This window comes from Xyrauchen texanus, chromosome 25 (genome assembly GCF_025860055.1).
Source record: "Xyrauchen texanus isolate HMW12.3.18 chromosome 25, RBS_HiC_50CHRs, whole genome shotgun sequence".
Lineage (NCBI taxonomy): Eukaryota > Metazoa > Chordata > Actinopteri > Cypriniformes > Catostomidae > Xyrauchen > Xyrauchen texanus.
Genome location: NC_068300.1, coordinates 21,546,853 through 21,564,610, shown reverse-complemented (window position 1 = coordinate 21,564,610; position 17,758 = coordinate 21,546,853). Strand labels below are relative to the sequence as shown.

General features: G+C 38.7%; 1 protein-coding gene across 4 annotated transcripts in view; it reads left to right on the top strand.

Moving 5' to 3' along the window:
• Window positions 1-17,758, top strand: part of LOC127618731 (agrin-like) — a 318,903-nt gene that overhangs the window by 299,821 nt on the left and 1,324 nt on the right. For all 4 annotated transcript variants that reach the window (XM_052091344.1, XM_052091343.1, XM_052091346.1 and 1 more), the window contains 5 exons: window positions 3,506-3,622; window positions 3,996-4,179; window positions 4,655-4,742; window positions 12,812-13,036; window positions 14,858-14,961. In XM_052091344.1, the coding sequence (XP_051947304.1) occupies window positions 3,506-3,622; window positions 3,996-4,179; window positions 4,655-4,742; window positions 12,812-13,036; window positions 14,858-14,961 (718 nt within the window). The remainder of the gene's footprint in view (window positions 1-3,505; window positions 3,623-3,995; window positions 4,180-4,654; window positions 4,743-12,811; window positions 13,037-14,857; window positions 14,962-17,758) is intronic.

Sequence of the window (17,758 nt, the reverse complement as noted above, 5' to 3'; positions counted from 1 at the left end):
TAAGAGCAACATTGAATAGTCCACTGTCCATCTCAGCTTCATTTTCCATTAGTCAAGATCAGGTAGAGCAGTGGTTTTCAACTGGTGGGTCATGACCCAAAAATGGGTTGCAGGTGTTTTCTGATAGGGTCACAGACAGCAGGGGGAAAATTTATGCTAAATTCTCTTTATGAAATGCAACTAAACATATTTGTACATAGTTAGGCTTGTCAACTTTAAAAGGGAGGAGAAAATGCTTGCTAAGTCATATCTTGGTGATGTCAAAGGCTATGCATTTAATCAAACTCAGATTCCAACATGGACAAATCTATGCAAGTTAAAGAAAATTAGACGCAGACTACAGTATGTTAAATAAAGGCAGCAATGATAAACATGGATTGTGCCAACCACAGTATGTTTTGAATTATTGGCTCTTTAAGGATTAGTTCACCCAATAAAGAACATTTTCTCATTCTTTGCTCACCCTTATGCCATCACAGATGTGTATGAATTACTTTCTTCTACTTAACACAACAAAGATTTTTAGAAGAATATCTCAGCTCTGTGTGTCCATACAATGCAAGTGAATGTTGACCAGAACTCCAAAAGTTCCAAAAAAGAAAAAGAAACTCAGCATAAAAGTAATCCATAGTGGTTTAATACATTTTTTCTGAAGCGATCCAGTTGGTTTTGAGTGAGAACAGGCCAAAATATAACTCCATGGCGATTATGATTTCAAGCTCGATTATACATCCTGTTGTGCCATCTTGCACTCTGTTCATTCATCAAGCACTAGGAAATGTAATCAAGCTTGAAATCATGATTGTGTCTAGAGACTGCAATAAGAAGATATACATTGCAAAAGGAGTTATATTTTGGTCTGATCTCACCCAAAACCAACCGGATCACTTCAAAAACCTTGATTAAACCACTGGAGTCTTATGGATTACTTTTATACTGACTTTATCTGCTTTTGGGAGTTCTGATCACCATTCACTTGCATTTTAAGGACCTACAGAGCTGAGATATTCTTCTAAATATATTTATTCTACTAAAAATATTTGTTTGTATTTTGCAGAAGAAAGTAAGTCATACACATCTTAGATGGCATGAGGGTGAGTAAATGTTGGTTCTGTGTTGGGTTGCCACTTGATGTCCGATGCAAAATCTGGATGCTGAAGCAAAACCAGTTGAGAAACACTGAGGTAGAGGAACAAACAAATGGAAGCGAGGGCTTTTTATCTTCAACCAATCCATATGCTTAAGCGAAAAACAGAGAGGAAGAGGGAGAGATGGTTTGAAGAGCAATTTGGCTTTTACCTCAGGCCAGCTGGTATGGGGGTGGTAAGGGAGAGTTATCATTTGTCCACCATTGTTTCATCAGCCTTCCAACAGCAATGAAATGTCTTCATTAGTCTCGCGTGGGAGGGCCATTAAACAGCCTCGCTGTGAATGTAGACTGCGAGAGTGAGGGAAAGACTGATGCTGTGGGAGAAAATGGGAGTGTTTTCACTAGAGCGAGGAAGGAAGTGCGGTACAGAACTAGAAAGTGTTTTTCCTTTGTCTTTAGTTACTTTCTGCTTAAATTTAAATTAAATAGTGTTTTGTTCAGTTGATGTTTCGATTATTTAAGTTGTTGCTTTCAGCAATAATTTCGACCGATATTGGTTTTATAAGACTATAACCGATAACAATGATTTACTGTCTTGTAGATGATGCAGAATCAACCTTAAATAATTTTGTTTCTGCTTCTCCACACATTAATAACTACATAATAATAATACTACAACCATAAAACATATGCATTAGTAATATTTTAATAAAAATGTATATTTTTACTTGAAATGCTATGTGTCCAGCATTTCTGTAACACATCTCACTTAGGCATGAATTGAGTAATTTATGAAAACGATGCCTTAAAATATTAAGTTTGTTCACTAGAAATGTTCTAAGTTTATGTAAGTTTCGTTTACTTTTACTTGTAAACACGTTATTAAGCTCACAGTAATGTAAAAAAAAAAAAAAAGGGTGAATATTGGTAAAAGTTATCGGTCAAACCAATAATTGGTTTATATTTAGTGATTGCAATAAGAAAGTGATATGATAATAGTAGAGTGTTGTATAGAGGTAGAGAGAGTTGTTCTTTTGTTATATTTTAGTTTAAGTTGGGAAAACTTTATAGAACCCCTAGTCACCGGTTCACTCTCAGATTATTACAATAAATAACGAGACTCTGAAATGTCAGTGATACTTTACAACAAGGTTCCATTCATTAACATTATAACTAATGCATTTAGGCATCATGAACAAACAATGATCTATGTAATTTTTACAGCATTTATTAATCTTTGTTAATGTTAGTTATTACAAATATGTTTTTTTCTTTGTTAGTTCATGTTAGTTCATAGTGCATTACCTAATGTTAACATATATAACTTGTGATTTTGAAATTGTGTTACTATGTTAAAATTAATGCTAGCCATGATTTATAAATGCCCTAAAAGTATTGTTCATTTTTAGTTTATGTTAATTAATTTTGATAACTAATGTTAACAAATGGAACTTTATTGTAAAGTATTTAACGATATGTCTCATCCTGCCTGTGGCTGTCGGTGGTTTTGCGGATTTGTGTCTTTGCACACGTTTGACTATATCAAACAGCAGCTGGGTGAGAATATTCCTGACTATGTTGTCTTGGCCCAACCACATGCTTGGACTGGCCCACGGGTCCACAGCCAGAGCTTTTTCAAGCCTTTGCCTCTATCCATACTTTGCTATTCTTCCATTTTTAGTGCTGGGATAAGAGCTGGACTACACGTCTGAAACTGGCATTGCTGTCCCATCTTTTTTTTCCTGGCAATTAACTTGCCTTTCCCCCAAGGCTATTATTGGCCTACATAAAGTAAAGATTTTAATTTGTTTTAAGTAGAGCCACATGCTGAAAAATCCCACTGTAACCAAAGTGATTTTCATGCACGTTGCAGAAACGCTCATTTCATGGTCATTTGCTGTGCAAACGATAGGCTACACCAATTAGAGTTTACTGTTCAGATTTTGAAAGGTCTGTGGAACAATCATGCATCCATTACACTCTTTCATTAAAAAACCATCCATATCAATCGTTCTCATTTTAATTGCTTCAATTATCACTGTACTTTCTTTCCTACCTCTTTTCTCTTGTTTGTTTTTTTGTGTTAGTTTCAGAGCAATTTGCCATTCAGGCAGCTGAGCTTAAATCAATTAAGGGTTGTAATACAACACTCACATTGATGTGAATAAGAATTAGATGTGAAAGGTAAATCAATAAATTGACTGATGCAAAGCGTCCTTTCTTACAATGATTGGTTTTACTGGAGTTCGCTCTGCCAGTTTGTCCGTAACAATTTATGGGCAAACTATATTATCATTATAGCTGTCTTAAATGATGTGGCTTTTAGCTAGTTTGATAGATAGATGAGCTGATATAGAATAAAAGAGTTATATTGGTGCTCAAGTTGGTTCTCACATTGACTTTTTTACTCTGCAGAATCAGCACACAGATCTAAACTTGAAGGAGTCACTCTTTGTGGGTGGAGCCCCTGATTTTCGCAAAGTAGCCAGAGCCGCCGACATCAAAGATGGCTTCAAAGGGGCTATTCAGAAGGTAAGATGCCTTTTAATAATATAATGTGATGATGGCATGTAGTCCTGACTGATTTGAAGACATGCAGACATTGGTAAGTAAACTTTGGGGTAATTTGCTTACCGCATTCTTTAGATCAATCCACTGCCAACACTACTGGTTGGCAGAGGCTTCTGCTTGGCCTGAAAGTTGTCATCTTAAATGGCCGGCTAAAAAACTGCAACCAAGCTAAACAAAACTCTTAAAATGTTGTAATATTCAACACCCCCCACCCCCATGTAAAATTGTTTCTATGCCACTTTTTTATGTTATTGGATGGCTTTGCTGACATTGTACACCTGTCACAGTAAAATGTTTCAGTGAGTTCAATGTATTGATGTTCATTTGGCCGTAGATTACTTTGATGGGCATTTCAATCCTGAAGACTGATAATGCCCTTAACTCCAGTGATGTGTCCATGTACCCCCACCACCCCTGCTCCAAAGGTGTTTGTGAGAATGGAGGCCACTGCAGCCCCATTTTGGACAGCTATGAGTGCATATGCCGACCCGGATTTCCCGGACCGCACTGCCAATCTGGTCAGTACCTTACTTTCTACATATTGCTTTTCTTTGCTGTAAAATTATATTGCCCAATATAGCCTCTTCTATCTCCCCCTCACACTCCTTTTAAGCAAGATATGCTAATATCTTTAGCAAGAACAACGTTTATGGCATGTTTAAAAAAATTGCTTGTGGAGTCTATAGCCAAGACTTCAAATGTACATTTAGCTAAATCCACGCCTCCAAACTTGAAAAGTAAAATGAGTCACTGTCCTTCCTCAATTGGTATTCCAGACAAAAACACACATCGGTAATCTCACCAAATACCCAAGACTTTTTGCTCACCTCATTAACCTTGCTGGGTCTTGCTGTTGTATCTTTAACCTTAATTAAGCCACACAAGCATGAAGCCTGCGATACATCAGACTTTTCCTCCTTTCATTTAATTAAACAGCCCTGTGCCTTGCATCGATTGGTGTAATTTGACTCCATCTTCTCTCTTCCCATCCAGCAATATTTGAGAAATCCGCTGGGGAGACAGAGGCCATTGCGTTTGATGGTCACACTTACATCGAATATCACAACGGAGTCACGAAGAGGTAATGTCACCACACATCTTCATGTCAGTGACCTCCCCAACAAACATAATCTGCCCTGAGTGTTCCGTCTCTATATTACAGTCAATGTGGAGTGATGACAAGATAGATTACTCCAGCCCCATTTTAGTCCCTATGTGCTTCTTCGTTTTAGCTAATGGCTAGATATCATCAATTACCACTTCTACTTTCCTGTCTCTTTGGATTTCTGTGAACTCTGGGTGGTTTCAATTAGCTCAGCACCCAGAGGAGTCTGCTTGACTGCACACCATTGTAGAATATCAAGCTTATATACTGTAATGAACCTTCGTTCACCCACCACTCCCATGCAAGGATCTCAAACCCTCACATCTTCATTACAGTGCATATCCCAAAGCTGCTCTGGATGGTGCTGTCTTCATAATTGCTTCCTTTTACAGTTATCAGTTGATTCTATTCCTCTGGTTGCTTTGATGTGTCCTACATGCACCAGGGTCTGAAATTACATCCAGGTTCATTCTGTTTCTAGCAGATAGGCACAAGTGTTCTACCATGATGGCAAAATGTATTTGAACACTTTTGTACACTTAAGTCACACTTAAAAATGTCTAAATGGCATTGCATTAGATACAAAAAGACAAACCAAGTGGCATCTGCAAACAATTGATGCAAGAGCTTTTCTCACATGATTTTAGAGTATGTATGAAATCAGTTTTACCTCAAGTTCACACATGTGTCCTAGCAGAGGTAACCACAGGTTTTGTTCTTCACATTCACTATGGACATGTTCCATTAACTTCTTGATATGAAATGTCTCGCCAATTGAAAAATGCCATCTGCTTTGGTATTTCACTGCAAAGATATTCATACATTATTTTGTGGGTTTAATTGTCCAAATAATTTTTGGGGCCACTGTATATTCTTTATGACCTATTTTAATGTCTCCATTATTGCAGTCTGTCCAATGCCACGTTAACTGATTATACCACTGACAAAATAAACATTACATCACTTATTATTCTAACTTACTTGCTTTACATGAGACAAACCTAAATCTAGGACACACACAGTGTCTCCAATCTTTGTTATGTGCTGTGTTTTTTTGTTTTTCTGTCTATTTGTCTGTCTGTCTGGACACTTAACGTCTGCTGTCTATGCTCTGTCTGTCTGTCTGTCTCATTTGAGTGTCATATGTTGTCTTCCTTCTGCTCTCAAGCCAACTGACCAATGAGATCCCAGAGTAAGTAACCCAGAGCCATTCTGGGGTGAATTTGATCATGCCACACTAACATTATAGGCAATCCATTGATTTAACCCAACACAACGCATTATTATTACTTTCATATTCCCATTTGCGTCACATCTAGGCAAATACTTTTAAAACTTCAGGTCCCATATATCAGATACTGTATTTGTTTTTTACATGATAGTCTGTTTCCAGGAAAGGTAGCATTCTCATCAGCTTCATTACAAACCACTTCCAGGAATGCATGCTTGGCATGAATATTTAGCACTGTGAAGATCAGAGACACCGATAGATTCCTGCAGGAATCATGCATGGGTGTACCTGAACTGAATTTTGAAATATGTCTGTGTATTCACTGGATGATTTATGTTAATCTGAATGAAGCCCCTTTTTAACTGCAAATATTTTTTGTTACTTCTTGAACTTTTTAAAGCTCTTTTTTATACATCAATATTTAGTTGGTATTTTCCGGCTGGTTGAAATGGATTTTTACTGCCTCATTAGAGAGATGTTTAATCTGTTATGGTGTTCCATTTCGTGATTCTTATTTTAAATTATTTGTTTCCTTATGAATGTAATTAAGTGTCTAAGTGGCTGCACTGAGCCCTTAAAAAGCTGGCAGCTTGATTAAATGGAATTATGTTATGTATTATGCTCCATGGAAAGTTCTGCTCGGCTTTTAAGCCATGTCAGTTTGTTTGTCAAATCGCTAACACTGATTTCTAATAATTGTTCCCAAGGATGAAATAGAAAGCGGCACATTAATCAAGGATTTGTCTCTCAAAAAACTGGACGCAATAAAAGAGGCTCCGTCCAGTAAAGAACGTGTGCCGCTGCAGGCATCAATAATAATTAAGGACAAGGTCCTCTGCAATGACGTTCACTCTGCTCAGGGTTTAATGTGTCACTTCCTGTAGCCTACAAAGTGCCAGATTAAAATTAATCTCAACCAAGAAAGATGACCAGCCCTTCAGAATGAGTGTCATCAATTGAACTTGATCAGGTTTGAAAAGAGCCCTAAAAGTTAATTAATTCCTCAGAGGATGTCGAAACGGTGGCACTGCATTTGTTAGAGTGGAGTAATATTTATGTTAGAGTTTACTCTGTCCATTTGTCTTTATTCTCTCTCTTTGGCTCGGTAACCTTCATGTTTAGTCATGTTTACGATTTAAGTGACCTGTTCCTCAATGCACTTTCTTCATAATTTGCCAATTGACCTCATTTGGAACAAAGTATGTTGTTTTTAGCTCTGTTCCAAAACCTAGTGAGCTGCCTACTGCCTACTTAGGCAGCTGCTTTTTAGGGCAGTATCATAACCATCATGAAAACTCATAGAGTGTTACATTAGCATGTTGCTAAGCTAATGGTACGATTCTGTAATAAGCATAATAAAACATAGCATACCCACACATTTTGGTAAAAAAATTACAAAATTAAGTACACTTTACTATTTTAATATATACTTTTCAGTATCACGGTAAATATGAGTATACACCGATGAGCCAAAACATTATGAACACTCAGGTGAAGCAAATAGCGTTGTTCATCTCCTAACAAGGCCACATGTCAAGGTCTGGGTAGATTAGATGGTAAGCGAACAGTCAGTTCCCATAGTCAACGTGTTGAATGCAGGAGAAATGGGCAGTAGTAAAGACCAGAGCGACTTTGACAAGGGCCAAATTGTTATAGCCAGACGACTGTGTAAGAGCATCTCTGAAACAAGGCTTGTGGGGTTCTCCTGGTCAACAGTGGTGAGTACATTCCGAGAGTGGTCCGAGGAGGGACAAACCACAAACCAGAGACAGGGTGTTGTGTGCCCAAGGCTAATGGATTCACGAGGGCAAAAAAGGCTATCCCATCTGGTCCGAACCGACAGAAGGTCTACTGTGGCACAAGTCACATCAATGTAATGATGGTAACAGTAGGAATGTGTCACAACACAGTGCATTGCACCCTGCTGCGTATGGGGCTGTGTAGCCGCAGACCAGTCTGCTTGCCCATGATGACCCCTATCCACTGTCAAAAGCACCTACACGAGAGTCAGAACTGGAACTTGGAGCAGTGGAAGAAGGTCGCCTGGTCCATTGAGTCCCATTTTCTTGTATGTGCCGTTTAAGTGTGCACCATTTAACTGGGAAATTCATATCACCAGGATGCACTGTGGGAATATGACAAGCTGGTTGAGGGAATGCGATGCTCTGGGTAATGTTCTGCTAAGAAACCCTAGGTCAGGCCATTCATGTGGATGTCAATTTGACACGTGCTACCTACCTAAACATTGTTGCAGACCAGGTACACCCATTCATGGCAATTTAATTCCCTGATGGCAGTGGTCTATTTCAGCAGGATAATGTGCACTGCCACCCTGTACACATTGCTTGGGAATGGTTTGAGGAAAATTATGAAGAGTTCAAAGTGTTGCCCTGGCATCCAAATTCCCCAGATCTCAATCCGATTGAGCATCTGTGGGATGTACTGGACCAACAAGTCCGATCCACGACAGGACTTGAAGGATCTGCTGCGAATGTCTTGGTGCCAGATACCACAGGACACCTTCAGGGGTCTTGTAGAGTCCATGCCTCGCCAGGCCTTTTGGCGGCACATGAATGACCAACAGCATTAGGCAGGTGGTCATAATGTTTTGGCTTATCAGTCCATGTACAGTATATAATCAACATTTATCTCGCTTTGTACGCTATCATTGATTTGGCAATGCTGTCTTAGAACCTGACAAAAACAAGGTATCGCAGGGGTCAGCATAATTAAGATGCTTTTCGGAACATCTTTCATGTTGGGAGCATGTCTATAATGCCATAAAATACTCTATCTGTAGGTAGTTCACTAACTATTGCAACAGAGCATTGGTTTAGCTTTCCTCTAATAGATGCGATATTGGTTTTGCTATTTCAAAAATAATGGAATTGTAGATAAACTGCAGTACCAAATGAATGTACCGAACAATAGCACTGTTAATGCTATACTGGTATGACTACAGTATTCTAGTTTTGGTAGTCTTCTTACCTCTTTACTTTGCCCTTGGTGGCATAACCACTAGAATAATCTAGTAAGATGATGGTGCTCACCCTCCAGCTTCTTGGTACAGACCCTCTTGTCTCTGTGTTATGCGATCCCTGTTCTTGCCCTCCACACTTTGGCACTTATTGCATGCTTATTATTTCTTCCCTTGATCTTCTAAGCCCTGAGTCACTGGAGAACCCATCTGACCAGAGGTGAGTCCCCTCTGCTCGAACTATTTCCAATGGCATGCCATTCTCCTACACTCAGCCACCCTGCACAGGTTAAAGGCCAGGGCTTTTTGTCTGGTAGCACATCCCTAGTGTTTACTGGGACAATAGAATGTGAAATTGTATCATTTGGGCTGTCAATTTAACATTTTCATTTAGTACAATTAATAATAAATAAAAAAAAAGCATTTAATCATGTTCCCTGGTCCATATGATACTACAGGTAACATCTCGCCAAACCACACTTCTTGAGAGCAGGCAGCACAGAATGATTAAGTGTCTATTTGCACATACTGAGAGCAACGGGATGAAATACAAGGATTTGAGATGCATTTTTAAAGTTGTATGTTGTTTTTAACTTGGCACAACATCATAATTACGTGGCTCTCAGAGACACTATATTATTATTAAAAAACAGGACACAATCTAGTGTATGTTTGCATAGACCAACAATTAAAAACAGCGTAGATGGAGCAGATGGAGATTCAATAATTGACTTGTCTGCCACAATAATGTCTTTGATTTATCTTTACTTGGGGGATTTTTTCAGCAAATGTTGAAATACAGTTTTGATTACTGAATATTTATATTCAGCATTGATTACAGTTTTTCCATCAATGAACAGCCATAGTTATAATATATCTAATATGTAATACTGTATGGGAGAGACATGCATTTCATGGCAATTCCCATGTGAGCCACTGCCCCCTAAAGGTGGACATAAGGTTTGAATAAGCCTAAACACTCCTGTTATGAGATAATAATGCACCACACCATTAAACCCTATTATAAGCTGCTCTCAAAATATTTAGTTTAAAAGCAAAATAAATCATATAAAGTTAATCCAAGTTACTGTTAATGAAATCAAGCTTTAATGGTTTAAGCACTACTTCCCTTTAGAATGTTCTAGATGCTTGAGATCCTAATGGGACATGAGCAATAATGAGCTCAGCAGAGTGGTGTATAATCACAGTTAGCTGCCCTGTTAAAGGAGCTTTGGCCTGGGGCCCTGTGAAGGGAAGGTCTGTAGAAAGAGTCCAGTCAGCATATTACATGTGTCTCATTGGGAAATAATTGAATTACACCAAATAATTATTCAGCTTTACACCATCACTGCCTCATCAACACAATTTGCATAATGATTTGCATCTGCATCATTATTTTTAATCAAATTCATTAAGAAAAGGTATTTCCAATTCTAGACTCATTCGTAGAGTTCACAATCATTATGATATTCAATTTGAGTTGCCAGTCAGGTAGTTTGTAGTTTGGCAGACTAGAGAGGACACGGAAGGATGCAGTCTGATTTCCTGCATCCGTTCTGCTCTCATAGTTTGATTAATTAAAGCTGCCGTTGATTTTAAGGTACCCGTATGGCTCCCCGCACTGGAGACAACATATATTGTTTGACTCTGGACACTTTCTAGTCCTGCAGGTTCAATTCTAAAATAAAATTACACCTTCCATGCTGAAATAAAACAGCATAAATGAGCCTAACAAGGTTTGCTGGTCTTCCAGCCTGGCCAAGCTGGTCTTCAGTTGGTCTAGCTGGTCTTCAGTTTGCCAAGCTTGTTCATAAGTTAGTCTAGCTGGTCTTCAGTTCATCTAGCTGGTCTCCCAGACTAGCCAAGCTGTTCTTTCATTGGTCTAGCTGGTCTCCAGTTGGCCAAGCTGATCTTCAGTTAGTCTAGCTGATCTTCAGTTGGCCAAGCTGGTATTCTGTTGGTCTAGCTGTTGTTTCAGTCTGGCCAAATGGTGTTCAGTTGGTCTAGTTGGTTTCTCAGCCTGGCTATGCTGGACTTCTGTTGGTCTAGCTGATCTGCTAGACTGGCCTAGCTGATCTTTACCTGGTTTAGCTGGTTTTTAGTTGACCAAGCTGGTCATCAGTTGGTCTAACTGGTCTAGCTTGGCAAAGCTGGTCTTCAGCCTGGCTATGCTGGTCTTCTGTTGGTCTAGTTGATCTTCCAGCCTGACCAATCTGCTCTTCACTTGGTCTAGCTTGTCTCTCAGCCTGGCCAATCTGATCTTCACCTCGCCTAGCTGGTCTTCAGGTGGTTAAGCTGGTCATCAGTTGGTCTAGCCTGTCTTCAATTGGTCTCTCAGCCTTGCCAAGCTGGTTTTCAGTTGGTCAAGTTAATCAGTAATTGGTATAGCTTGTCCTCCAGTCGGGCCAAGTTGGTTTTCAATTGGTTTAGCTGGACTTCCAGCCTGGCCAGGCTCGTGTTAACCTGGTCTAACTGGTCTTCAGTTGGAAAAGCTGATCTCCCAGCCTCCCAAGCTGGTCTTTAGCCTGTTTAGCTAATCCGCCATCTGGTCTCTCAGCCTGCTCACAAGTGCCTAAAACTCCTTTAAAACCAGCATACCAGAATAGTCTGACCAAGCTGTGAGACCAGCCAAGACCAGCAAACCATCTTGGTCTGGATCAAGCTGTTTTTTTTTTTTTTGCAGAAGCCAATTCATTCAGTATCAACACATGCACACCTGCACTTTACATTACAAGGATATATAGCTACAGACAAACTCCCAAATAAACTCATTTTGACTCATTGTGATGGGGTGTGAAGATACAAGCCCAGTCGCCATCTGCTTTCTCTGCTTCAGTGTATTGTGTCCATTTGTCTTTTCACAAACCTCTCAGTTTCTTGTAAACAAAACCCTGTCTTTTCTGTGTTTAGTCTAAGTCTTGTTTCCGTGTTGTTGTCACCTGTTTACATGTTACCTGATTTAGAAAACAATACCCCAGACATCTATTTGCCATTCTGACTCACAAATGCACTCACTCACTCAAATAATGTCTCATGATGTTAGCAGCTACAGGTACACCACCGAAAACAAAATAATTCTTGTAAAAATAGCTGCTTTGCTCTATGGAATATTTGTGTGGTTTCGGGGAGGGGGCAGGAGGGTGAGGTGTGTTGGAGACTATCAGCTCCCTGATGACCTAAAGTAAAGAATAGCTCATTTTCTGTTGCCTGTTGTTGTCAAAGTGACACCACCCTCCCATGGACAGGCAGATGTCACCTTTCCTATGCTCTCACCTATTGGGTAGCTACATACAGGAAAAAAAAGACAAAAAGCACATCATACAGCAACTAATAATTGGCATCCTCCTCAGTGCTCCCCTTACAGGAAGCGAAAATTAAGAGCTTGTAGTCAAGATAGGAAGTCTTAACTAAGATAACATAAAGTGTGTCACCATCCCTTTCTCTCAGACAAATACACACACGCATTTATGTTTTCCACCATCCCCCCTTAGCATGGCCTAGTTTACTGATGTTCCACAAAGACCCCTCAAGATCTCTGTACCCACAATTGGTAAATCAATTCTTGCATCATTTTCTCATTAGTTTACCAAGCCACATAGAACATACAGACTTCATATTTTCCAAGGTAACAGTTTTGGATACTTATAAAGTTAAAGGGATATTTCACCCCAAAAATGTAAACTTGAGGGTGAGTAAAACAAATATATAATTTCCATGTTTGGGTTTTAATCCATAATTTCATCACTGTGATTCTGAAGGTACCAGGTAAGTTACAGGGTTTCATGCGAATCCTGCAGTTAACACAGTGTCACAAAAATTATCCTTTCTTTAATCTAGTGAGAAGGCCCTACTGGTGAATAAATTTGAGCTGAGCATTAAGACTGAGGCTACCCACGGTCTGATTCTGTGGAGTGGGAAAGGAGTGGAGCGCTCCGACTACATCGCTCTCGCCATTGTGGATGGCCGTGTCCAAATGACCTATGACCTGGGTTCCAAGCCTGTGGTGCTACGCTCTTCTGTGCGGGTCAACACTAACCGCTGGATACGAATCAAGGCCAGCAGGTACACTGCATCTCTAAGACAACTCATAAGTGTTATTCCAATAGTCTATTTTTGCCATAGGTTTGCCATATAACTTTTTGTCAGTAATGGTAAACACATATTTGCCACTGGTTTGCCATAGAATTGTTGTCAGTAGTTGCAGACATTTATATTTGCCACAGGCAAAATTATCACACAGGAAATCAACCTGCTGTTTCCAAACATTCATGTACACTGTAATTTACCCATTTTTGCTGAATTACTGACAAGCGACACATCCATCTTTATGTTGCATATATCACATTTTTGCATTAATTCAAAATGATCAACTTTAATGTCGCTGCAGATATCACATTGCATGCAAAATATTAACGACATGGGTTCTGGTTCTGAGGAAACCAGGAAGTGGTCACGTTTCCATAAACAATGGGGAACATGATTTAGAGGTTGCATTTTAAATTTAAAATTTTACTCATCTAAACTAACTAAGGTTAGGCTTAGTGTTGGGTTTTGGGTTAGGGTGTATGGTTAATAAAACATACATTCCTCTTGAATGGATTACGTCATTTACAACTAAAAATACAACTCTATTTTGGTGCCACCTAACTCGATTTTGGCACCACACATGACTTCAGCAGCTGAACTTTCGACCTCCTGTCACTGAATTCACAGTGTGATCAGTCTGCCACAAGTGTGCCAAAGAACTGTTTGCTAGTGATGTTTCGTTCTGGAATGAGTCTGTTTCTTCCAACAAATCTTTTATGTGAACGAAGCGTTCTCGTTCACCTCCATACGCTGACTCAAATTTCTTGCTCTCTAATGTTTCTCCCTTTCAAAGTCAATGAACTGAGCACAAGACTGCTTTGGTGGCTTTTCATACCTCTAAAGACTGACTATATTATGAGCCTAAAGCATTTGAGTGCGGGCGGTGAAGTAGCTCATTGATTTAGTTTGACCCGCTGAACGAATTAATAAACCAATCGAGTCAATCATTTGTGATGTCTCGTTCATGAATGAATTGAATGTACTGGCTGTACAATAATTGAATGAAAGGAATGCTTTGTTGTTATTTTTTAGGTAACGTTTATTATGCTTAAACACTGCAGTGCATTAGTCTCTTAGTAGGATGGTAGAAACGCAATTTTATTAAGGGGTAATTACATTTTTGTGAGACTTGTGTCTCTGCAGAACAAAAATGGGCATTTCCCAGTCAGTAGGCATTTTCAAACCAGGATGGTACACCATCTACTGGCACAAAGGTGGAATTTGCAAAAATTGCAAAAACGAATCTTTGGTGAACTGTTTCAAAAGACTTGAGTCTTTGGGATTAATCAAAATCCCCAACACTATTGTTTGCTAGTAGTTGCAGACATTTTTATTTGCCACAGAATTGCCAAAGAATTGTTTGCCAGCTAAGGCAAATTGCCAATTGTTGCCAATACAGGATTGCTCTAGGAGAACTACTACCAAAGATGAGCTGAGCTTCTGCCAGTTGTTTGCGGCAAACTGTTTTTTTTGCCTGAAATTACCTACATGAACAGCAAGATTGACATAAAATAAGTTTTTGCAAGGATAGTCTTCTATTGTCCAACTGTCAGAACTGTCAGGGGGGTTATTTTAAAACATTAAATTTTCTTTAATGTAATAGGAAAGCCTAATGGGTTTTGTTTATCTTTGATTGCCAATTCTAACTTCCAAATGTTTAGTTATTTTGTTTTGCTTACAATCTGTGCCAGATTAAACTTGATTAAAAAGTGTTTGGAAATGGGTATCCCATATTTCACCATTTTGGATTGACAATTCTTCCATATATCTTCCTGTCTTTTTCTAATCTTTCTTCAGAGCGCTCAGGGATGGCTCACTGCAGGTTGGTAATGAGGCAGCTGTCACTGGGTCATCACCCTTGGCTGCCACACAGCTGGACACAGATGGCGCTCTCTGGTTGGGTTAGTCCATTTTACACTACTTTGCTTAATCTTTGCTCAGTTATAAACCTACTACATTCACCTGCTCTGCCACACTGAATATTCTCAGTCCTCTCTTAACTTTAATGTCTAATTGGATCTTCCCCCACAGTGAGGGTTTTTGAAAGATCAAAACACAATATTGACTTGTGAAAGAGTTGCCTGAAAGTAGTCTTAATTCTAGGATAAGTTTTTACTATAGGCTATTTTTAAAAGTAAATGTGTATAGTACATCATAGGCCAGGGGTCTTCATCCTTTTAGGCCAAGGACCCCTTTGTGGATAGAGAGAAGGAGCAGGTACCCCATGTTACACAATATATTGCATTATAAGCCTGGCCTATTATAACATGCATACTGCATATTATTATATTAATGTATTTACAAAGCCATGGCATTACGTTCAAATTAAGCTCAATTGAAAGCATTTGTGGCATAATGTTGATTACGAAGTAAAAAATATGATTTTGACGTGCCCCTCTTTTATTAAAAAATAAAAAATAAAATCACAGCTACAGAAAGGCTCTTACAATGGAAGTGAATGGGGCCAGTTCAAAAATATTACAATACATTGTTTCAAAAGAATAGCTATATGGTGTAAATATTATTCATGTTAACATGATTATATTGTAATAAAATCACTTAACCTTTCATGTGTAAAGTAATATCAAATATCACACATTGTTGTCATAACAATGTAACTCTGTTAAACAACATAAAGCTGGTAAATCCCTGATTTTATCACACTGAAATCATTTGAAAACATATAATGTTTAGGTCTTTTAGCTATACTTTTGAAACAACGTGTATTTTAAGGTTTATGGGCTGGCCCCATTTACTTCCATTATAAGTGCCTTACTGTAACCGCGATTTTTGCTGCTTCTTCATTTTAAATAAACGAGGGAAGAGTCAAAATAATCAACATTATGCCACAAATGCTGATGATTGAGATTAACTTGTATTGGACCTTGAAAATGTCTAACGTGTGAGAGACAATGAAACATTTAGCAGAACGTTAGCTTCTTTAGCTTTGGTAATTTCATAAAAATGACTTCAAGATCAAAAAATTATTGGTGGGCCCCCTAGAGCCCCACCACAATCTCTCTGTTGAAGATCCCTGTCATACACCTCAGTGTTTGTTATCTAATCGTCTTTTTACAAACCTATCAAGATAAAGAGGGTTGATTATTAAATATTAAGGACTCAAAATCTCAGTGTGGCCTACAATTTCTTGTACGGTTGAGAAATGTATTTGCATGCTGAGCTGCAAAGGGCCATCACTCCCTTACAATAGCTGTTGATCAGGTGCTGTGGATGCCCGTTAGCTAGAATACATTATCCACAGACAGCCCAAACATCAAAAGCTCCCACCTAAAATCCCTTCTTTCAAATGTCATTATTTATTTACTTATCCCAATGTAATTCACTTGAAATTAGCCCTGTTGATCTTCAGTTCCAAGCATACAATCTGATTAAAGGGGGCAACATGGGGAGGATAAAAAAGGAGACACTGTGTGAACTCAAAGCAGTGCAAACAAATTATAATGGGAGTTAAAAAATGTTTAGCCGTGCTCGAAGAGCCTGAGGAGTGGAGCGAGCAAAACCGAAAGCTGTCAGGGAACAACCCCTGGAGCCGGCCTCCCAAAAGCTCTGTTTGATCTTATCACTTATTCCTGTCCCTCTGACACCCAGACATCTCAGGTGTAATGAAGTTTTTAACACTCTTTTATGCTGGGTATCCATAACCCACAGGCTGTTCATTGGTATTAAATAATATATAATGCTATAGCTATCCTGCATTTCTGGGATCTCTATCAAGTTTCACAAACATTTGCTACTTCGGTAAAGGAATAGTTTATCCAAATGTGAAAAATCTGTCATCATTCTTGTTGTTTCAAATCCAAGGACATACAAGGAGAAATTCTTAAAGGGATAGTTCTCCCAAAAATGGTAATTCTCTCATAATTTACTAACCATCATGCCATCCCAGATGTGTATGACTTACTTTCTTCTGCTGAACACAAACAAGTCCTTTTTTTACCATATATTTCCACTTTCAAAGTGTGAAACAATGTGAAAGTGAATGTGGAGATTAATGGTTAAAAAAAGGACTTAAATATTGATCTGTTTCTCATCCACACCAATCATCATTTCTGAAGATATGGATTTAACCACTGGAGTCTTATGGATTAATTTTATGCTGCCTTAAAGTTATTTTTTGAGCTTCAAATTTCTGGCCACCATTCACTTGCAGTAAAAGGATCAACAGAGCTGAGATATTCTTCTAAAAATCTTCATATGTGTTAAGCAGAAAGAAAGTCATACACATCTGAGATGGCATGAGAATGAGTAAATCATGAGAGAATTTTCATTTTTGGATGAACTATCCTTTTAAGAAACTAGTGGTCGGTCTTTTCTGTGCAATAACAAATAATGGGGACTGGAACTTTCAAGCTTTAAAAAATACTCAAAGGCACCATAAATGATCCCAAAATTGGTCCTGATGCATTGATGTGGTATATTCAAGTCTTCTGAAGCCATTCGATGGCTTAGAATGAAAAAAAGACTGAAAAGTAAGTTGTTATTCTCTGAAAATTGTATTTGCACTAACTCTTCTTGAGTTCATGAGAGAAGTAGCGGTGTATCATTTTTGTGTGAACTATTTCTTTCAATCTTTCACTGACAGTCACAAACAAACTAGTCATTGCACATATGCTGGTTATACAGTAGTTGAGGTCCTATACTTTGAACACCTGTGGGGTTTTGTACACAGCTTGAGTG